The following is a 23,466-nucleotide window of genomic DNA, read 5'->3' as shown; positions in this document are numbered from 1 at the left end:
GTGCAGCCCCCCAAAAAACCCTGGGGACATCCCTGGTGGTCCAGTGGTTGAAGCTTGGAGGTTCCTCTGTAGGGACCTCGGGTTTCATTCCTGGTGGGGGAACCAGGATCCCTCCTGCCACTCGACCAAACAAACAAACTTCAGTAGTTCCTTGCTGCAAACTGAATAAAAACCAAATTAAAAACAAACAAAAACCTGGATACTCTGCAGTTATGAATCAAGAGAATGAAAGGGATTAGAATTAAGAAAAGTAATCAAAGAGACTGGCCTTTTAACATAAAAGTTATGCAAACATGTAATCTCTCATGTATAAAATCTTCTGCATTTTATTAAATTGGATTCAGACATTTTTATTGATATTTTTTAAAAAGAGTGAATATCACAAGATACAGTGGAGCCTGACTTCTATTCTCTGAAACTCAGTTATATCTCCTTAAGAACTGATTTCTTTTCTTCAAGAGGGAAAGCCATCTCATCAAAATGACAGACCACTGACATATGCGGCAGGAAAAAATTTACCGTCTCCATTAAGCACTTCATACATCCTGAGTTAGAGAACACAGTTCTAGTCCAGCAACTGCCATTTGGATACACCATTTCTGCCCAGGACATAATGATTTCTGTACATTCACCTTACTCCTTTTGTTGTAAACATGTGGTGTTACAGGCACATACCTGCATAATCCTGAAAATTGAGTGTCTGATTCTAGTCATTAATATGAACGACAAATTGGTTTCAGTCCTTAAGAGTATATTAAAAGTCAGGCTGAAGTATTACTTGGACTCAACACCAAGAATCAAGGTCATTGTGAATTACACTAAATTGATAGAAATTATAATCTCAATCTCTTTTTGCTAGTTCAGCTCAAGCTTCAGGATTATTTCATCTTCCTGTGTGGCTTTGACACTAAACCAGAATTAAACCCTGAAGAAGCACTTTCTCTGACATGAACATGTACCTAAATTCCTGACACCCTTTCTTCCATTGAGAAAGGAGACTCATGGAGAGTATCCTTTCAGATTGAAAGAAAAAAATTATCACCTGACTCCTTTCTATGCCAGGATGGTGGGTTCAGTGTGATGGTCAAGACAGCCAGTACTTACGCTGGAGGGAGGCCAAGTCATAAACCTAGGTATCGGTTTGTGGAACTTCCCTGGAGGACCAGTGGTTAGGACACCACCCTTTCACTGCTGTGGGCATTGGTTCACTCCGATTGTGGAACTAAAATCATGCATGCTACATGTGGTGCAGCCAAAAAAATAGAAAGGAAAAAAAAAATCTAGGTATGGGTTTGTTATTGTGTGACTTCACCTTTCCTCAGAACCACAAATATCTTTTCACATGTAATATGAGACCAGTTTTGGAAAATGGAAGATGTTTGTGAAAAACTTCATCCCAGTCATTAATTACTAAAAAACAACTACAATCTACTAGTTATTTCCAAAGAGATTATTGAAGAGTTTTGAGAGACTTTTTTTTTATTTTTTTACTTTATCCCAAAAGTAAAAGTCAGAAAGAGTCTCAAGTGAAGGAAGCAGGAAATACTGAGTTGACCATGGAAACTGGAAATACACAGGAGACTGAAAGATCTCATAGAGGCAATAAATAATGCTCAAATCAAAAGTCTGGTGGCTCATCAAGGGGAAGGAGAGCCAACCTGAAAAAGTTCCCAATGGCCAAATGGAGATCACCCTGAACGACAAAGAGCACAGCAGAGAATGATAATATAAAATATTCAACAAGTACATAGGGCTCCAAATCAACCTAAAAAAAATAACTACAGGAATAAATGAAGAAATATATTCCTTATACAAAAATGATGAATAAAATAGGGAGTTGTTCCTCTTTTATAATGGAGAAGCTTATTCCAGTCTCCCCATCCCAGCCCCTCCTTGAGTATGAGAGGCACTTAGTGATTTTCCGTAAAGAACAGAGTATGGGAAAGGAAAACAGGACTGTAATGGCATTATGGAGAAAATTATTTCAGGTCACAGTATAATGAGGATCTTCCACTTGAAATATCACTTTTCTTTAAATTGGTGTTTTTTATGTGTGCAGAGAACACGTCCAAGGGATCATTAACTTCCTGAGCTCACCGGGCAGGATGTGGGTCTCAGGCCACCGTTGTTTTTTTGTTCGGAGGCAGGCCCTGTTGCGTGGTTCTGTTGCTGATCAAGCCTGCTTGGTTTTGTGGATAAGCAAACCTGCTTTCCTGAGTCATCATTAACGTACAGGGGTCTCCCATACACTTTTTCCTATAATCCCCTAGTGGGGTTAACAATTTAATCACCTACTTTGTCCCATTATTCTGCGCCATCACAAGTATGACTAAATCAAAAATAAGGACTGGATATTTAATTTTAAGATGTGGACAATGATATTTTATTTCATTTTATATTTTTTAGTATTTATTTATTTGGCTGTTATGGCACGCAGAATTTTCGATCTTCATGGCGGCATGTGGGATCTTTAGCTGTGGTATGCTGGGGAATCTTTCTTTTGTGGTGATAAGACTAGATCTCTTCAAGAAAATTAGAGATACCAAAGGAACATTTCACGAAAAGATGGGCTCAATAAACGCCAGAAACAGTATGGACCTAACAGAAGCAGAAGATATCAAGAGGAGGTGGCAAGAATACACAGAAGGACTGTACAAAAAAGGTCTTCACAACCCAGATAATCATGATGGTGTGATCACTCACCTAGAGCCAGACATCCTGGAATGTGAAGTCAAGTGGGCCTTAGGAAGCATTACTATGAACAAAGTTAGGGAAAGTGATGGAATTTCAGCTGAGCTATTAAACATCCTTTAAAATGATGCTGTTAAAGTGCTGCACTCAGTAAGTCAGCAAATGTGGAAAGCTCAGCAGTAGCCACAGGACTGGGAAAGGTCAGTTTTCATTCCAATCCCAAAGAAGGGCAATGCCAAAGAATGCTCAAACTACTATACAATTGTGTTCATTTTACATGCAAGTAAGGTTATGCTCAAAATCCTTCAAGCTAGGCTCTGGCAGTACATGAACTAAGAACTTCCAGATGAACAAATTGCCAACCTTGGTTGTATCATAGAGAAAGTAAAGGAATTCCAGGAAAACATCTACTTCTGCTTCACTGACCACACTAAAGCCTTTATGTGGTTCACAACAAACTGTGGAAAATTCTTAAAGAGATGGGAATACCAGACCACCATACCTGATTCCTGAGAAACCTGTATGTGGGTCAAGAAGCAACAAAACTGGACATGGAACAAGGACTGGTTCAAAATTGGGAACAGGCTGTATTTTGTCACCCTGCTTATTTTATGTGCCAGTGGCAGCCTGTTCATACAAAGGCCTATGAAGGCCTGGTGCACAACTGAGAAGACAAGAGAACCTCATGGCTCATCATGGTCACTCACTTACTCCAAGGATTCTAGCCAACAGGATACTAACTTCAAGGAGGATACTAACCTTGATACAAGGAGGATACAACAGGATATTAACCTCAACCTCAAGCAGCTCCCACTGGATTAGCCCAAAATAAGCTTTAAATCTAAAGAATGAGACTGCCTACTGCCCAGGTCACAGCCTAACCCCGGGTATGTAGATACAATGAAACAAGCAGAAGCTGGCCTATGACTCCTGATGGGAGAGGCAAAAAGTCACACCTTTGAAGACGTGAGGAGCCAGTTTCAGAATTCTTAGCTTCAGAGGAATGTCCAAAACGTTTCGCTCAGTCTTCCCTTCTACTAAGGATATCTCAAATTCCCAAATTTTTTTTTTCCTTTTAGCTGCTGCATGAGGGATCAGCCTCAGCGAAGATCCAAGATTCCCGTGCCTCAACTAAGAGCTGGCACAAAGAAATAAAAATTTTTACGAGAGAAAGAGATGGGCAACAGGCTTCTCACCTTGAGACACCTGGAAAGTAGTGTTCAGGCAAAAGGACTTAAAATGAGAGACAGTGCGGGTAGGTGTGTTTCTTCCTCGAAAGCGGACTATCCCAATCGGAGAGCATATTTTACGTACCTGCTAAGAGAACAAGCCTCAGTCCCCGACATCTCTTACCACCTACAATGGATGAAGATTGGGCGACTTCGAGTCGACGTATACTCTCCTGCTCCCGCTATCTATAGCTCAAGGCTGCGGATGAGGCGATCTCCGGCTTCCCCAACCCCACTCCACCCCAGCACCCCCCGAGCCCCGCAGCGCCCCTCCTCCGCCTTTCCCACCAGCCAGCCCACCGCAGCAGCGTCCCGGGCTCCACCTCTCTTCCAAAGGCCAGCTTCAGCGAACCGAATGTGCCCCGGGTGCACAGGAACTTGAATACTTCCCAGAAGCAGCGCCGCATCGCTCCAGGCAGCAGGGGGTGCTGGCAGAATCCGGGGGAGGCGTCGGGGAAGGCGGCCGCGCACACCTTATCCCAAGCGGCCTTCGGCCTTCCTGCCACGTGTGCGCCCGCCGCGACAGACCCCAGGCCGGATCGAGGGCGCTCAGCGATTGGACGGCGGCCTCACGTGACGGGACGCTCACGTGGGTTGGGTGGCCAATAGAGGCTCCGCGAGGGCCTCGGGGGGCGGTCGCCGGCAGGCCCCGGGAGCCTTACCTCCATGGCATGCTGCTTTCCCCGTTAGGTTTAACTGCGCGGAACACTCCTGGCCAGATGTGCGAGGTCGACTGTGGTACTGTGGTTGCTGTTGTGGAATAACTCTTCGTGGCCTAGCAGTTTGAATCCTTGTCATTCGGTGTCAACACGGGCTTCCCCTCCCAGGTGTCGCCCCACATCTGTTCAGTCAGACTGTGTGTTTTAACAAGACTCCCAGGAGATCTACATGCGCCTTAGATATGCTTGGGCACAGAGTGCCAGAGAGCTGCAGACTCAGCAAGAAAGCGGGCTTGGGTTAAGGCTTCTGACGATTCAAAAGGCCCAGACAGTCCCAGTGCCCAATATTGTGAGCAGCTCATTACCCTTACTACACTTTCGAGTAAGCAGATTATGATTTGATGATAAAAGATAAAATTAAGAAACTTACTAACAGCATGATGTTAACTAGAGCACCCTAAACTGGGACTATGGAGGGCAAGGAATACCTTTTCCCACATTTATTTAAAAAGCAATGAAAGCAGGATCCGCCATCTGCGGTGGAACCGCCGCCAAGATGCAGATTTTCGTGAAGACCCTGACGGGGAAGACCATCACTCTCGAGGTCGAACCCTCGGATACAATAGAAAATGTAAAGGCCAAGATCCAGGATAAGGAAGGAATTCCTCCTGACCAGCAAAGACTGATCTTTGCTGGCAAGCAACTGGAAGATGGATGTACTTTGTCTGACTACAACATTCAAAAGGAGTCCACTCTTCATCTAGTGTTGAGACTTCGTGGTGGTGCTAAGAAAAGGAAGAAGTCTTACACCACTCCCAAGAAGAACAAGCATAAGAGAAAGAAGGTTAAATTGGCTGTTCTGAAATACTATAGAATGGCAAAATCAGTCTCCTTCGCCGGGAGTGTCCCTCAGATGAATGTGGTGCTGGAGTTTTTATGGCCAGTCACTTCGACAGACATTACTGTGGCAAATGTTGTCTGACCTATTGTTTCAACAAACCAGAAGACAAGTAATTGTATATTGGTTAATAAAGATATGAGCTAACAAAAAAAAAAGCAATGAAAACAAACCTCAGAGATGGCTTATGGACAAAAGATGATCCATTGAGTTCTGGGAGACCCACCTGAACTCTCCCTCAACTTCAGGGGCCAAAGTCACAAATTTAAGGGGCTGCAGGGGCCAGGGAGGGAATATGAATGTGCAGAATTCCCCATACAGGTTACAGTGAGACAGGACGGATGGGTGTGGCCTGTGATGACCTAGGGAGTGAGTGTCTTGTGTCTTATGCCTTCTTTCCAACCTTCCCTCAGTCTCTTCCTCTCTTCACTCTGTTCATTTCTCAGTTAAACAAATTAGCTAATAATAATTAATACAAACTCTGTGCCAGGCCCCTTCCAGGCAGCAGAGTTGCCAGGATGACATAAGATCCCAGCGTTCCTCCAGTTTTGGCTTTTTGCAAAACTCAGTTCTAACTCCATCCTGAGCTGGCCTAAGGCTTTATCTTCTTTTCCTTGACCTGAGTGACTTTATGTATTGGGTTGTGGCCCCTAAAAAGACATTTTGAAGTCCTCATCGCCAGTGCTTGTGAATGTGACCTTATTTGGCAATGGAGTCATCTCATCCTGCAGCAGCTTGAAGCAGGATTTCAGTTGCCAGCCAGAGTGCCACAGTTCCAGGCTGCAGCAGTAACCTTCATGGTAGTTTGAATCACTTTTATGGGGCATTTTTTCCGGCTTTTATGTGGCCAGTCATCTTGTTTTGCCTGGTATATCTCAGGGGCCTCCCCTGTGTGAACACACATCTCTTAGCCGAGATGGGTTCTAGCCAAGAGGCCTATAGGTAGGTTGGTATCACTTACATGAGGTGATGCCCCCTCCCTTTTGACCTCCGAGCAACCTTTCTGGGCATGTCTAGTTGGGAAGGTCTCACTGACCTTGAGAATGAGAAATACAAGGTCTCTTGTCTGGGCAGGTCTCAACTCTTCTCTCAATCCTGCTACTTTGGAGTATCTATCCACAGGGAGAAATTCGAGCTGCTCAGCCTGGGGCCCATCTATCTCTTGCCTCAGAGACATTGCAAATGTAGTCAAATTAAGGTCATTAGAGTGAGTCCTACTCTGACTAGTGTTCTTGGAAGGACATATGTACACCTGTGGCTGATTCATGTTGATGTTTGATGGAAAACAAAATTCTATAAAGCAATTACTCTTCAATTAAAAAAAAGGAGAGAGGTGGGAGAAAGCCACGTTGCCATGGAAGCAGAGATTGGAATGATACATAAAAAACCCAAGGGACCTTCTCCCGCCATTTGCCGCTGAGCCTGCGCTCTGAGGGCTGAGGCCTGTGGCCGCTGGGAGCAGACGTGCATGGCAGGTGGTGCAAACGATAGGGACAGGCTCGTGCCTGGCAGCACGTGTTCCTGCTCCCAGCATTCTCAAAATGACATTTTCGAGATGGAGAACGGATTAGTGGTTGCCCGGAATTAGAGAATATATTTAAAGGATGCTTCAAAGAAGATGAAAAGTGGGCTTGTGTTTGTAGAACTGGCTAACCCTGTTCAGGGGAAGGAGCCATCTACTTGTTCAATATGTGTCTACCACAGCAGTTTGAAATAAAAGTTTTCAAGGAAAAAAAAAAACATTCTTGGTTTATAAATGAATCAGTTCCATCAGGAGGTCTTCTTCACTTTGCCACACCTATGGACCCGCTATTTCTGCTTCTCCACTACCTTATAAAGTCCAATAAAGAGGGGAAGTTTGAGCCCCTGGATCAAGTTGTGATGGATGACATGTTCCCAGATTGCATCTTGTTGCTGAAGCTTCCTGAACTTGAGAAGTTACTTTGACACGTGACAGAGGAAAAAGAAATAGATAAGAAGAAATACTAGAAGTACAGCAAAGAGAAGACATTAAAATGGCTAGAAAAAAAAGTTAATCAGACTATGGCAGCATTAAAAACCAAAAAGGTAAATGTCACTGCCCAGGTACAGTCTACTGCATTTTTCTCTGGGGGCCAGGTTTCCAGTGACAAGGACGAGGATTATGTTCATTATGCCCATGGTCTGATATCTGATTACATCCCTAAACAATTAAGTGATGACTTATCTAAATATTTAAAGCTTCCAGAACCTCCAGCTTCAGTGCTGAACCCTCCGTCAAAGAAAGCAAAGTTATCAGATGAGACTGTAAAGGCAAAATAATAATTACATTAAGTTTAACTCCAAAGATTTCAAGACTGTAAAGGAAAAGAGCAAAAGACCACAGCTCAGAAGGCCCTGGCTAAAGTTGACAAAGAGTGGAATGAAAAGTATTGATTCCTTTTTTGGTGCAGAACATGTTAAAAAAAAATTGGAAAGATTTGAACCTTTGGAACTGAAATTGAGCAAAAATATCTTCCTTCTTCATGTCCCACTTTCATCCTTCCTCCTTGCTACTGTACTTCTGAACCTTTAATTACCTACCACCTTTTGAAAAAAGGTAGGATGAGGGCAATTTTCAGATTTACTCAAACATTTCTTTGTATTCGAATTTTGTGTTTCCTGAATATGGGAAAAGTAATTGTGAAACATCATGGCTTATAGCCTTTGGAGTTTACTTGACATCATGAAAAGTAATCAAGTCAGTAGAATTAACCTTTAGCACCACAAATTCCTCAATAAACTGACATGTGACAATTAAAAAAAAAAAGCCAAGGGATGCCAAGGGTTGCTGGCAACACCTCTAGAGAGGCATGAAACAGATTATCTTCTGGAGCCCTCAGTCTTGACAACACCCTGACTTTGAACCTCCAGCCTCCAGAACTGGGCAAGAATAAATTTGTTGTTTTAAGTCCAGTCTATGATACTTTGTTGCAGCAGCCCTGGGGAACTCATACCGATTGCTGAGGAATAACTAAATCAGTCTAAAAAAGAAATGGAAAATTTTGTTCAAGCCAAAATTGAGGATTTATAATGTGGTAAAAACATCTCAGAAAGCTCTGAGAACTACCTGTTAAGTCTACCTGTTAAGTCAAGGCACAGTTATATAGGTTTTTTGAAGAAAGAGGGCTGTACATCAAATGATGTATTACTGACAGTTTAGATAACCCAGAACTAAACACCATGTCATCCCTTATGAGGTCAAGAAGGAATATTATTTCAAGGAGTTGTCTTCCTGATGCTAGAATATTGTTTTTTATGGTTGAGCAGCCCTTTCTGTCAATGGGGAAGGTCTGGCTGACACACAATGCAGATACACAATGCAGAATCAGGGCAGAGAAGATGTCAAAGAACAAAGATTTTTTTTGTTTATTGTATTTTTCTTGTCTTGCTATAAAATGTGAATTTTATTTCAGGAGGTGAGAAGATCTAAGTTTCTTTATTGCCAGCTTCACTACACTACATTCTCCCACCTCCAGGGCAGTCAGTGTCTGTACATTACCTTACACAGAATTTTTGTTTGTTTTTCATTTCTGTCTCTTGGGGATTTACTAGTATTATCCGTTGAGAATTCAGCCATGCATCAGTTTTCTGTTTTTTTATTCATTATTTCTGCTGTATCAGGACTGAGATGCAGCACACAAGGTCTTCCTTGTGACATACGCGATCTTTCATTTTGGTGTGCGGGCTCCAGAGACGCTCGCGGGTTCACTAGTTGTGGCACACAGGCTTAGCTGCCCCACGGCATGTGGGATCTTAGTGCTCTGACCCTGGTTCGAACTAACGTCCCCAACATTGGTAGGCGGATTTTTAACCACTGGACCACTAGAGAAGTCCCTGTGTTAATTTTCTAAAATTGTTTTTCTGCAGCATGACTGAGGTATAATTTACAAACCATAAAATTAACCTATAGTGCAGGTAGTTTCATTTTTAGCAATTTTATGGAGCTGTACAATCAGCTCTAAAAACCAGATTTACAACATTTCCATAATATCACAAAGTTCTCTTGTGCCCATACAGAAATTCCCACTCCCACCTCCAAGCAACTAATTATTCACTTTCTGTCACTTTTCTGGACATTTCACATAAGCAGAATCGTACAGTATGTGGTCTCTTGGGTCCCTCTTCTTTCACTTAGTATTTTTTTCCCCCAAGGTTCATGCATATTGTATATATATCAATTTTTTAAAATCATCTACCGTATGTATAAAGTGTTCAATATTGTTAGTCTTTAGGAAAATATAAGTGATACACCACTTCACACTGAGAAGATGACTACAGTAAAAAAAACCTGACAAGTGTGGGTGAAGATGTGGAGAAACTGGAACACACTACTGGTGGAAACATAAAAAAGCACAGTCGAACGGTACATTTAGAAAACAGGCAGTATCTTTAAAAGTTAAACACACACTCACCAGATGACCCAGCAGTTTCACCCCTAGGTATCTCCTCAAGAGAGGTGAAACATATTTTCACACCAAGACTGACATGGGAGTTACTTATAGCAGCATTGTTCTTAGCAGCTTCCAACTGCCAACAGTTCAAACTGTAACTGAGCAGGACTCAAAGGGCCTCCCGGGGATAGACTTCAATTGCTTTAGCACCTCCCTAAGTACCTAGATAATAGGATCTGATGGCGTATTTCCTGAGGTGTTTTATAGATGCCAAACCCCCTGCTAAATGGAAGGAGTTAATGACCATGAGTGCATAGCCCCCGACCTTCTGGCACCTAAGGACTGATAATGTGATGTGGTACCACCCAGTTACCTATCAGCCAGTCAGAGAATGGGGCACAAACTGACCACAAACCCTGGGACACCTCTCACCTTACCTTTAAAAATGCTTTGCTGAAATCTGTAGGGGAGTTGGCCTTTTTGAGCACTAGCTGTCCTAAACTCCTTACCTGGTGCCCTACTATAAACCCTGTACCTTCCTTCACCACAACCTGGTGTCAGTGGATGGGCTTTACTGTGCCCGGAGATGTGGGTGAGCTAACCCAAGTTTGGTTTGGTAACAAAATGTCCACTGAGAGGTAAGTAAATGAAATGTGGCATGCCTACAAAATGGAATATTACTCCCAATAAATAAAAAGTGCTGATACACAGAAGTTCTTTAAGGGTGTTACAGAGTCCAAGCTTGTTCTGCTCACTGCATGACAGACCAATTAACCAAGAGACGATGTGCTGAGGCAAGGAAACTGACTTTATCTGGAAAGTCAGCAGACTAAGGTGATGGTAGACTAATGTCTCAAAGCAACCATCTTACTGGGGTCTGGATGCCAGGTTCTTTTATAGAACAGAGAGTGGGGGAGGTGAAGAAGTAAAGTAAAAAGGCCATTATTCTGGCTATTATCTCCTGGAATGGCCAGCCCCAGGAGGGGATGTGTTAATTCCTTCCTTTCTGTAGTCATCCACAGGTAGACAGGATCCTGAACAAAGGCATTTTGGTTTAACATTCAGGCCAGAGGGGCAGGGTTCCCTGAGGCAGGCTATTACGTATGGACAATATCCTTTCAGTGAACAAAACTAACGGGAAGCAAAGGTTAAAGTGAAAGAAACAGACCCAACATGGAGTCAATTCTTCCCTGTACCGAGGGCAGGGTTTCTGTTGGCTTTGATCACTGGTGACCAGTGCCTGGCACATAGCAGCTGCTCAATAAGTATATGATGAATGAACACTATAAATTACATTATTAAAATGTATATTTTAAAAGTATTTTATTATATTTTGACAAAGGCCATATTTACAGTCATAAAAAAAGGCTCCTGAGAACACTTCAAGGAATATAAAAATAATCTATATTAATAAGTTTGCTATTCATACACGCTACAGAGTCACTAACTTCACTGGAAGTTTGGAAACCCCTGTATATTGTTGGAGTTTCTCATGCAAAACTCAAAGGAGATTATGGCAGTATAGAAGGAAAAAATCTGGCCAACATCCCTGTTTCCCTATAAAGCCTCAGTTACAGGCTTTTATTTTAAAAAGGAGAAGGCTTTTCCAGTATTTACAGGTGACTTAAAAGCTTTGAAATGACAGCCTCTACCTGTGGACTGCCAGCTGCCACAGGAACGTACCGCTGCCGCTGCCAGTGCCCCGCGCCCACCCCCACCCACCACTAATAGTCGGGGCTCTTAATTCAGCTCTACTAAGTAGGCGTGGGTAGCTCTTCCTTTTTTAAGAGGGGAAAAAAAGTCTCCCAACAAGGTAGGCAGTTCATCAGGATCTTTATGGCTCATTCTTTTTCCTTTCTTTTAAAAATAAATTTTCAGCACGCAACTTTTCTGACTCCTGGTAATTTTTAAGAAAAAGAAAAGAGAAAAAAATTAGGCTCTAATTCTTACAGGAAGAAGTATCCTCAGTATTCATTAAGTTTAAATTTCCACTGGTAAACTACTTAACAGTAAACAAGATCTCATGGGTATGATAACTGAATTACACTTGGACTAGCAATGGCCAAATTTTTCTTCAAGCAGTTAAGTGATTCAATAATTAAATTTTAATTAAATAATCATTTAAAAACCAGAATGATCTCATTCAGAACAATCAGGAGTTTACCTCAGTAAGCCTGACGTTTTCCTTCTTCAACCTCACTACGTACTGGATCTTCTGATGGAGGTTTTGGTGACCCACCAACTTTCCATTCTCCTCAGCCAGATACTCCACCTGTTTCCTTAACATTTCCATCTCCTGCAGAGAAATCAATCCAGGGAAGGTACAAATGAGCTGCTTTGAATTTTTCACTTAAAATAACATTATTGCATGCCTTCCAGGAGGAGAGGGAGGGACAGACAGAGCCCAGGCTCCCAGCGTTCATGACCACACATCTCCACGTGCTCTGAGCAACTCTCAACTACAGGGTGCCCAATCGCAGCCAGCAGCAGTCTTCTGCTGATCGGCTCTATTCATAAAAACCAACACATAAATGCACCTGGCATGTTCTCTCTTTTTCTTCATACAGTTCTTCCAACTTTGATCTCAGCTGTTCCTTTTCTTGGAATGCTTTAGACTCCAACATTCTGACTCGTTCGACTTCCTCAGTCATCGTCAGGTAGTCGGTCTCTTTGTTCTGAAGGGTGCTCTGGAGCTGCTCCAGGCTGTAATGGTAACTATCGAGTTATAGTATTCCAAAGGGCCCAAGTATAAGACAGTACTCAAATCAGACATTTGTCGCCCAAGCCCAGGATTTTGATTTCAAAGTATCACTAATATTCAGTCCTCCCCTTCTGACAGAACAGGAAGATAGCAAGAGTTGCATATAAGCTTTTTTTTTTTTTTAATGCCTGCTTACCCCAAACTTATATTTCGGAAGGTTCCATAATCCATTTTTTTTATACAACAAAAAGTTAGAATGCAGATTTTTAGATGTAGCCCTTGGAGGAAACTGTTACTTAAATATTCTTAGAGTCTGCAAGATTTATTCAGCGCCCCTTAGAGTAATCATTTCTGATTTCAAAAACTGGTTCTCAGATGACAGGAGAGTAGTCATTTCTTCAAGGATGTGCACTTTATGCAACTATCACTTGAAAATAAACATTAAAAAGAAGGGTTACCCATGGATTGACCTAGAGATTGTCATACTGAGTGAAATAAGCCAGAGAAAGACCAATAACCTATGATATAGCTTATATATGGAATATAAAAAAAAATTATACAAATGAACTTACTTATAAAACAGAAACAGACTGATAGACTTGAAGAATGAACTTATGGTTACCAGGGGGAAAGGGTGGCAGAGAGAAATAGACAGGGAGTGTGGAATGGACATGTATACATCACTGTATTTAAAATAGATAACCAAGAAGGAAGAAAAATAAAATAAAATAAAATAGATAACCAAGAAGGGCCTACTGTATAGCACAGGAACTCTGCTCAATATTGTGTAATAATCTAAATGGGAAAAGAATTTGAAAAAGAATAGAAATATGTATAACTTAATCACTTTACTGTACACTTGAAACTAACATAACATTGTTAATCAACTATGCCAATATAAAAAAAAAAGTTGAAGAAAAAGTGTTCAAAAACAACTAAGTATTCAAAAGGGAAAGAAAAAAGGATTACCAAAAAATTATACAGAATTTCACAAAACTAACCTAATCCTATAAACTTCCCAAAGAAACAAATACTTTTTATTTATTTTACAATGCATATGGAATACAACACTGATAATTTAAATGAGGTAATACACAGAATATATCATTTAAAGCCAACAATTCCTCGGGCAGTGTTTTCAGACTGCGCTCCGTGGAACCTCAGGAGGGCAGTGAGGGGGTGGCGCTGATGTTTTCCTAACTCACCTGGAGCTGTTCTGCATTTGTCTTATGTATTTTGCTTTTGTTTGATGAAAAGGCTTTGTGGCATGGCAGACACTACAGTTTCATACCCATTTAATTTTTATAAAAACTCAGTTTGGGAGAAGAAGGGGAGAGGAGCAGCACACCCAGTTCCCCAAAGTTGGTAAATAATAACTGGTCTGAGCTGAGCATGGTTATCTCTATGCCACTGCCAGATACTGGTTTTCTCAACTTGCCCTGCAGGAATGCTAATGTTGGCTAAAGAGACACAATCTTGAGCACTCCTGTGAGTATTTTTCCCTGATAAAGCCCTTTTGAACCCACCACACTGCAAATTGTGACCCTCCTGTGTATGTTGTTTGGAGCTGCAGCAGCCATCTTGCAGCCAAGAGGTCACAAGCAAGGGTACCAAACGCAGAAGAACGGAAAAAGTCAATGATGGCATCACTGAGTCAGTGCAACTCCAGAAACACTGCCTACACCATTGCTGGCTTGGTATTAGTTCTTTGTTGCTTTTTAAAAACATCCTCACATACACATATGGATAACACAACGTTTAAAATTACTGCTGTCAGTTGGGACTGATAAAACTGTGCCATTTTCTGAAGACTGCGTCACTCGCCACAGTTTGGGCTCCTATAGTTCCAGGGACACTGCATCACTGGAGACTCTTGGTTACTAGATCATGAAATACATTACACATCAGCTTAGATGCTTTTATTCTTTTTAGCTAGAAGGTCTCAATTGGGTATTATTTCTAAAATAGCTACACTTCTACGAACTATACACCTGGATTATCATAGAGCCAGTAAGTGATTCAGATTTCTGTCCTAGCCCTGCAACTAACTGGCTGGGAACCAGTTGCCAAACTGCTCATATGTAGATAGTGTTGAACAAAGCTCCATTACAAATCTCTACTCTGTTAAGTATACGATTCTATGAAACAAATGACTTAACAACTGAGTAACAAATCTTTAACAAGTTAAGTGGTCTTTGTCAGTTGATCATTAAAAAGAATTTTTGATGAGAAATCACTATGTAATTTTTGGTGTATTAACTTGAACTAGTTCAAATAATTGAATAAAAATATTCTAACAAAACTTCTTCCATGGCCATCTAGTTACTATGTGAATAAGATTTCTCTTTACCAGTTGAGCCACAAGGAAAGCCCCTGTGAATAAGATTTCTCAACACTTATATCAATAGATACAAAAAGTAGGACTAGAACTGATAGTGAATACTGTCCGATTCCAAAATTAAGTATAACAGAATGAGCTAAACAAAGAAAAAGCATTAAGATAAAATTCATTCAGTAATGAAGTTCCAACAAAATTTTACTATTACAATAATTACTTATACAAATTTACAATAAATTCAGGATACTTTAATAATTATAATGAAAACCCAATCCATAAAAAATATAACACTTAGAACCATATGAATATGATCCACTTTTACAAATTACTTATAATTTCCATATATATTTTTATTGTTAATTTATATGATTGGGCCGTCAGCAAAAAGTTTACCAAACAATATATTAAATTAGCATATAATTCTTCATGGGAACAGAATGGAAATAATTTCAAAGGAAAAAGGAACAATGTAAAATTTTAGATTCAGGAATTTCTTCATGTATTTTTTAAATGGAGAGAAAGTATCAAATCATTTGGATAACTTTTAAAAGAAATCAACAAGAGCTTTATTTCTAAATATCATTATTTTCTGTGCTGAAACTTCTATCCTTTGCAATAATTTAAACTTACAATGAAAAATTTTAAAGTCAACTCCAAAAATGTGCAAGAGGGTATATGGTATTTCAAATGTTTGAGAACCTCTGTTCCTGATGAGATTTATTCTATTCAGAGCACACAGTATCTTTCTAAAGTTTTATCACTTTGTTAAGTACCAACTGGTTTACTTATTTTCAACTTGATTAAAAAAATACCCTTTATCATGTTTAGCAAAGAATGAGGCAGTTTATAAGATTACATAAGTTAAAACATGAAACTATATGAATAAAATAAAATTATGTCCATAGAGAACATATAAAGAGACCCAAAGTCAAGACCAGAAGAATTCAGAGTATTGATCTATGGGTCTGAGAGGGTCTCAAGGTTTTAAATGAAGTGAGAAGGAAATCTGGTTGGTTCTCATTGTTCGCACTGTCCAAGAAGTGAAAACCCATCAATTGCCTCAGGGAAACTAAGGTTTTCCTGGCACTTAACTTCTTTAAGATATATATGTATATTTTTAATGGCTTCACACGAGGAACCCCTTTAGCAAGAGGCATTTAAGGCAAGAATTTTTTAACCATCTACTGTGTTCACATACTATGTTCACTATTACAGAAAGGAAAGAATTTTCTTACCTTGTGGTTATAATCATTATTTCTTCCTTTAGAGGAATACTGCTTGGTATTGATAAAGAAAAGGTTAACAACAACTTGAATTACAAGAGTGTACTTACTTTCCTTTCATTTTCAGCATTTCTTCCATCAATTTATTCTGTAAGAGGATTAAAGAAAGAAAAAGAGAAAATGGCTTAAGTTCTTAACATCGCTAAACAAAACACTGAAAGTAACCAGTCCACTTGCCCTCATGGTAATAAAACCATTATAATGACAAAATATTATTTTATAATAATATAAGATATTGATAAATAATAAAATAATAATAAAAGCAACATCCTTTTTAATACAATCATACCTCAGTGTTCATAGAAGCACTATTTACAGTAGCCAAGACATGGAAGCAACCAAATGTTCATCAATAGAGGAATGGATAAAGAAGATATGGTACATATAGACAATGGAATATTAGTCATAAAAAAAGAATGAAATAATGCCATTTGCAGCAACATGGATGGACCTAGAGATTATCATATTTAGTGAAGTCAGTCAAACAAAGGACAAATATCTTATGGTATCACTTATAAATAAAATCTAAAAATATGATATAAATGAGCTTATTTATGAAACAGAAACAGACTTACAGACATAGAAAATAAATTTATGGTTACCAAAAAGGAAGTGGGGAGAGGGATAAATTAGGAATTTGGGATTAGCGGATATACACTACTCTGTGTAAAGCAGATAAACAAGGTCCTACGGTATAGTACAGGAACTATATTCAATATCTTATAATAAAACACAATGGAAAAGAACATGAAAAAGAATATACATATAACAATCACTTTGCTGTATACCAGCAACTAAGACAATACTGTAAATCAACTATACTTCAAATAAAAAAAAAATGGGGGGGGTTTCCCTTTCCATAATCCTAAATACACACACATACTATGCCCTATAATGCTTCAAATAGGATACTTGCTTCTAAATGGAGAACTCTATGTGAACTTACTATTTAGGCATGAAGACTACTTCACTCTCAACTTTCAACTATAGCCAAATAATGATGGTAAATATCAACCTTAACAGTGGGAATACAAAAAAGACAAAATTTCAATAATAAGATGATTTCTAAAATATATAACCATGAATGCTAACTATAAAAGCATGTTTCAGACAAGGAAAACAACTATTATGTTAAAAAAAAATCATACTTTAGCAAGTCTTTCTTTGATCACTTCTTCTTGTTCATTCTTCATCTGTTGACTGTCTGAATGATTCTGTTTGCTGCATAGATTAGGAAGGGAGGATGGGAAAACCCTGTCAAATTTATTCAAGTATCAATTTCACATCTACTACACATACAGCAATGCCAAGGTGTGTGGTATTTGAATGAAGGAATCTGACTGCTCCAATGAAACATCAGTTACCAAACAGGCTGACCCCTGGCTATAACTTTCTTCTAATCTTTCATGAAGAAGGTTCTGTATGGCTCCTCATATAAGGAACACAAGGCTATGAAGTATTTTAAATTGTGGTTTTATAAATGATCTAAAAATGTTCTATGTTCCATGCTTAAACTAACTCTTGATAAAAGACAGTATACGATGTACAGTGCTTTTCTTTAATATCCCTGAACATGGGGGTGGAGCATATGGAAACTAGGTGAGCAGACTATGAGCTACCTGTTATCAGAATCACTCAGAAGGAGAAGGTAAATCCCTAGAAGAGGATGCTTAATAAAATGACCATCTCCTTTGCTCACTAAAACTTGAAAGAACCATCTAGGAGGAACTCCCTGGTGGCCCAGTAGTTAGGACTCTGTGCTTTCAGCGCTAAAGACTCAGGTTTAGTCCAATATCATACAACTTTCAAGCAACGGAGAGGACATAGCCTGGGTGTGGCTGCCCCTGACAAGATGCTGGGCCATTAGCGGATACAACTAGAAAACTGCCTGAGTCAAAGTCAACACACACACACACTCACCTACCCAGACCTAAGGGAACTCCCCTCTATAAAGTTCTTCCCAGAAGCTTTCTCTCCACTGGAAGCCATGAAGCAAAATCAAGGAAATTCTCTTTCTGCAGGCAGAAAAAGAGCCTTGTCTTGTTGACATAACTGCTCCCCGAGCTCCAACCCCTCTTTCAGATACAAGCAGACAGTTTGGTTCAAGTATTTATTTCACACATTTGAAATTCATTTCAACAGCTCTCCAACAATAAAAAGGTCATCAGGGTGGGCAAGATCATGATGACCTTATTCTCTAGCTCTGGAAAACCCCCTCACTAGACCTGATGGGGAAGCAACTGATGAAGCAGCTCCTGGATCATCGAAAAACATCACACACACTGTGATATCTATTTCGACTTCTTTCACTCAGCAGTACCCAGGCAGGCCACGATTCAGCCCACAGAGTTCTTGAGGCTCTTTCTTACCTGCTGTCCTTCTGTCTTTTGATATCGTCCAGCTGACCTTGCAAGAGCCAGTTTTTCTCTTTTAACTGCTCAGCCTCCAGACGCAGGTTTTCCATTTCACACAACTGCTCCTAAAAACATCAAATCAGGTCTTTTCAGAAAACACATGATGGTAGACATTATTTTGCTCCCCAGGCCATATTAAGACAGGTATTCTGTTTTAAGCTCCCTCCATGCACTGAACACTGTTCTGCATATCACTGGATTAAAAAGTAGAAGACGAGAAGCTCTTGGGGGCTCAGAATATGATTGATTTTCATACCCCTACTGTCTTAAAACACAGTCCTTTATCAATATCACATAAATCAGACTTCCCTAGTGGTCCAGAGGTTAAGACTCTACGCTTCCACTGCAGGGGACATGGGTTTGATCCCTGATTGAAGAACAAAGATCCCACATGCCATGGGGCAACTAAGCCTGTGAGCCACAGCAACTAAACATGAGGACTCTGGAGCCTGCACGACACAACAAAAGCGACACAATAAGAGATCGTGCATGCTGCAAGGAAGATCTTGCAAAAAAAAAAAAAATCACATAGTTCATTAAAATTCCTTTATGAGAAAAGATGAACAAAAGTTATCTACTTTGGTAACTGTTCTATTTGATTCTGTTTCATAGATTCTAATCTTTTTAAAAACTGACGTGCCACAGCCTCAAAACACTTAACTGGATTCTAACTTGAAAATCATGAGCACAACCACCCAGAAGAAATAAATACTTGTCTGTAAGGAGTGTTCTTTTTTATTTTATTTATCTATTTTTGGCTGCACTGGGTCTTCGTTGCTAAGCAAGGGCTTTCTCTAGTTGCAGCAAACAAGCTACTTCCTAGTTGTGGTGCCTGGGCTTTTCATGGTGGAAGTTTCTCTTGTTGCAGAGCATGGGCTCGAGGCTGCATGGATTTAGCAGTCGAGGTGCACGGGCTTAGCTGCTCCACAGCATGTGGGATCTTCCCAGACCAGGGAGCCAATTTGTGTCCCCTGCATTGGCAGGGGGATTCTTAACCACTGGACTACCAGGTTAAATCCTGGAGCAGTAAATCCTTGATTTACTTCTGCTTATCTATTTTTTGATTTCTTTTAACCTGACCCAATTTCTTTTAAGTGCCAAGATTGTATCAATCTGGGTAATAAGCCACATTCCTGAGAGAGCAGCCTACTAAGAGCTGCCCTGAATAAAAAGGCCTGAAATGATCCCCTCTATCCTATACATACATTAAGGTAATTGTGTTCTAAAACAAATACTCACTGCAGAGCAATGAGCTCACAGATGATCTTCTATGAAGCATCACACCCTCCCTACCGACCCTCCCTACACCTATACTACACTTACCCAGGCACTCCTTCACACAACTTCCAGCCATAACACTGCCTTAAACACACTCTCCCCACACAAAAACCATACCCTCCACAAGTGAGGTGAAAAACCTTAGAAGGAAGTTTAAAGAAATGGCAAACAAGAGAAAAGCACTTTTTCACTATCACAGACAAAAGCAAATCTCTCTAATATATAAAGAATGCCTATATCTCATTAAGAAAAAGTTCAACAACAGAAAAATAGGTGAAGGATATAGCTCATAGAAACAAAAAAGCAAAAGATGTTCAATCTGACTCCTAATAATAAAACCACAAATCAAAAAATATGAGATAATGTGTTCCAGCTATTAAACTGGCAAAGATCTAAAAGACTCACAGCACTGTCATGAAAGTAGCTGGTGCAGCCTGTATGATATGACACCATCACAAGAAAAAAAAAGGGGGGGGGATGGAGACTGTGTTTAAACACCTGGCTATAGATGCACTGAAAAGCTCTCAGAAACTGACTACACCCAGAGCTTTCAGGGACAGCAAACCAGGTAGCTTGGAGTTGAGCTGAGAGGAAAACTTTTCTGCATCTTACACTTCAGTTTTGTTCCTTTTGAATTGTGGATCCTCAGTCACCATGAAAGATACTGCTTATTCTGCAACATTAAATTCATTGAAAAAAAATTACCCAGTTACCTTTATCCTGAGAATCTCAGCATTTTTGACTTCTCTCTCTTCATTGAGTTTTGTTATAAGGTGTTGCAAAGAAATCTTAGAGGCTCTCCCATCTTCTATCTCTTGTTCTTGCGTTTCCAGGAGTTTTGCCAAATGTGTTTGAAAATGTGGTGGTGTTTTAGGGCTCTAAAATAAAATCAAATTTCATCCAAATACCTGATGTAATTACAAAGATTTCATGGTAAATGTATATGCCAACCATGAAGAAAATACACAGGCCACACATAGTTTGTTATCCTAATTCTTGTCCAAGTAAAACAAATAAAACACTGGTACCTTTTCATCAAAAACAAAAAAAAAAAACAGAGTTGTTAGTGACAATCCTTTTCTGCAAAGACAAAGCTAGTTTTAGCAATATCCAGCTTTCATTGTTCACAAAATCGCGTATTCCTCCTGAAATGCGCTCGTGTTTATGAAAAGTACCTGGGGATAACTGGCAGCAGAATCCATCACATGCTCTAGTTGCCTCATTTTGAAGTTATATTCGTTTTTCTTCTGTTCTACTTCCTCTTTCTTTTGGTTTAGCTGGGGAAAATTGAACAGGGGGTTACAAATTAGGCAATAACAGGGGGACACGATCCAATGAGAATAGACAATCTTCCCTGGGCATGTGGAAATGGACTTATGTTATTTTTTTCATGACCTGTTTGATAATTTGAAATTTCTGTCACAAATTTATTTCCACTTTAAAAGGAACTTTCCTTTTAAGCTTCACAAGTAATCACAGGGTCATTTGAGGAAAATTACAAAATATAAAACCATAATAGCCAAAAAGAGGATGGAAGTCAGCCATAACCTTTGGCCACAGTAGTCAGAACTTGCTGGCATGTGTCAAGGGTTGAGGGTGGGTAGGAGGACAGCCATGCAAGTCTGAACACAAAGAAGCAACCTGTTAAAAGCCCACCTACGTACCCTGCTAGCCTGCTTTTCTGAATGTGGAGAATTCGCCAAGGCGGGGACCTCATGAGCTCAGCCACCATGCAGCCCTGCTTCCCCCACCGCCCTGCCCACCCTGAGTCAGGCCCCGCTGCATCGCACCTCGTGCTGGAGCTCCAGGATGAGGGCATCCTTCCGGGTCAGCTCCTCCTGGGCCGACTGCAGGAGCCCCGAGTGCTTTCTCGAGGCCTCGGTGAGCGTGTTCAGCTGCTCGGTGGCGTGCTCCAGGTCCTCGCAGAGCATGACTTTCTGTCAGGGGACAAGGCCCGCGGAAGAAGACGCTCTTAAGTGTGCTCCTCCAGTATCAATTTACAAAGCATTACTATGCAGGATTTTTAAAGTGCTAGGAAAGTTTTAAGTGAAAACTTTTTTTTTGGCTTGTATGCTAATCCATTATAAGACAAGCCAAGCAGTTAATATTTAAGTCATCAGGTCTAGAGATAAATATTACAGTAAATTTATTTCAGTACCCAGACTGAAGTCTCACTGCTCTCTGCTCCTCTCTCCCCTCACCCCCACGTAGTCAAAGCTGATCTCTCTTGCCTTGGGAGGATTCCAGGCATTGGTCTCTTGTTTACCTGTTGTCTCTCCAATAGATTCTATACATGGGAAGGTAAACAGTTATAAAGACAAGTACCCCTCAGCTAACTGTGATAGAGTGTCATAGGCCATCAAAGTTTCAGGGGAGCAGCTTGACAGAAAATGGCAGAGAGAATTAGAAGTCCTATAGGTTGCATGCACAATTCCTATGTCCACAGTGTATGTAATCTCTACCAAATTAGAGCAGAATCTGTTCCACCTAACTTTCCAAATATGCATGTATGAAAGTGAAGGTGGTACCTGCTCAGTTGTATCTGACTCTTTGTGACCCCATGGACTGTAGTCTGCTAGACTCCTCTGTCCATGGGATTCTCCAGGCAAGACTACTGGAGTGGTTAACCCCTCCCTTCTCCAGTGGATCTTCCCAACAGAGATCAAACCTGGGTCTCCCACATTGCAGGTGGATTCTTTCCCGTCTGAGCCACCAGGGAAGCCCTGTGCATGTATGTGTATGTGTGTGTATAATAGTTTGATAGATCACAATATCTCCCCATATTTTTATGATAGTAAGCTCCCTACATATGAATTTATGATAGTAAGATCCCTACATATGAACCTTCAGGTTGCGAACTTTCAAAGGTGTAAGCGTATATTTGCATGTCCAATCACGGAAGTTAGCCCGGGTGTCTGGCATACATGGTCACGTGTGTGCCTCCTCTGCGAGTGGCTGTGCTTCACTGTATACTACCGTACATAGTAGCAGTAGTACGGCGTCTCTGTTTCAAGCCCAGGATGTCCAGAAGCAAGTGTAAAAGCAGGAGTGATGCTCATGTGCAACCATTACGGAAGCCTGAACACCCTAGAGCTCGGGCTCTGCAACAAGAGAAGCCCAAGCATCGCAACTAGAGCAGCCACCACTCGCCGAAACTACAGGAAACCTCATGCAGCAATAAAGACACAGTACAGCCCAAAAATCTCTGTTGGACTTACAAACAAACTGGACTTAAAAACGCACTCTCGAAGTGGAACTTGTTCATACGCAGGTGACTTACCGTATATCGTTTTCATTGAGTGGGCTCTATTTCATCTCATGGATGCACCAATTAACCTGCCACTAAATATTTCGGTTGATCTGAATCTCTCGCTGTTCTATGCATCTTCTTCTCATATCTAGATTATTGTGTGCTGTGTTGAGTTGCTCAGTAGTGTCTGACTCTTTTCAACACCAACGACTGTAGCCCGCCAGGCTCCTCTGGTGATTCTCCAGGCAAGAATACCGGAGTGGGGTGCCATGTCCCCCTCCAGATCTAGATTATTACTTTACACTAAATTTCT

General features: G+C 40.6%; 1 protein-coding gene and 2 pseudogenes across 4 annotated transcripts in view; 2 read left to right on the top strand and 1 right to left on the bottom strand.

Moving 5' to 3' along the window:
* The first annotated feature begins 5,101 nt into the window (after positions 1-5,101).
* On the top strand, positions 5,102-5,635 carry LOC122682494 (annotated as a pseudogene). Its single transcript, XR_006337397.1, has one exon. The product of XR_006337397.1 is annotated as a ubiquitin-40S ribosomal protein S27a-like (transcript).
* A 1,442-nt stretch (positions 5,636-7,077) lies between these two features.
* Positions 7,078-8,031, top strand: LOC122683275 (annotated as a pseudogene).
* A 3,173-nt stretch (positions 8,032-11,204) lies between these two features.
* The window catches only part of KIF15 (kinesin family member 15), a 56,309-nt gene continuing 44,047 nt past the window's right edge, over positions 11,205-23,466 (bottom strand). For all 3 annotated transcript variants that reach the window (XM_043885224.1, XM_043885225.1, XM_043885226.1), the window contains exons 27-35: positions 21,694-21,840; positions 21,079-21,180; positions 20,617-20,781; positions 18,581-18,690; positions 17,360-17,432; positions 16,262-16,299; positions 12,427-12,592; positions 12,054-12,185; positions 11,205-11,786 (exon numbers count right to left, since the gene is read on the bottom strand). In XM_043885224.1, coding sequence (XP_043741159.1) covers positions 11,724-11,786; positions 12,054-12,185; positions 12,427-12,592; positions 16,262-16,299; positions 17,360-17,432; positions 18,581-18,690; positions 20,617-20,781; positions 21,079-21,180; positions 21,694-21,840 — 996 coding nt within the window. In that variant the 3' untranslated portion in view covers positions 11,205-11,723. The remainder of the gene's footprint in view (positions 11,787-12,053; positions 12,186-12,426; positions 12,593-16,261; positions 16,300-17,359; positions 17,433-18,580; positions 18,691-20,616; positions 20,782-21,078; positions 21,181-21,693; positions 21,841-23,466) is intronic.

Source organism: Cervus elaphus, chromosome 24 (genome assembly GCF_910594005.1).
Source record: "Cervus elaphus chromosome 24, mCerEla1.1, whole genome shotgun sequence".
NCBI classification, from domain to species: Eukaryota; Metazoa; Chordata; class Mammalia; order Artiodactyla; family Cervidae; genus Cervus; species Cervus elaphus.
The sequence above is the reverse complement of the archived record's forward strand: the minus strand, read 5'-3'. Positions and strand labels throughout refer to the sequence as shown.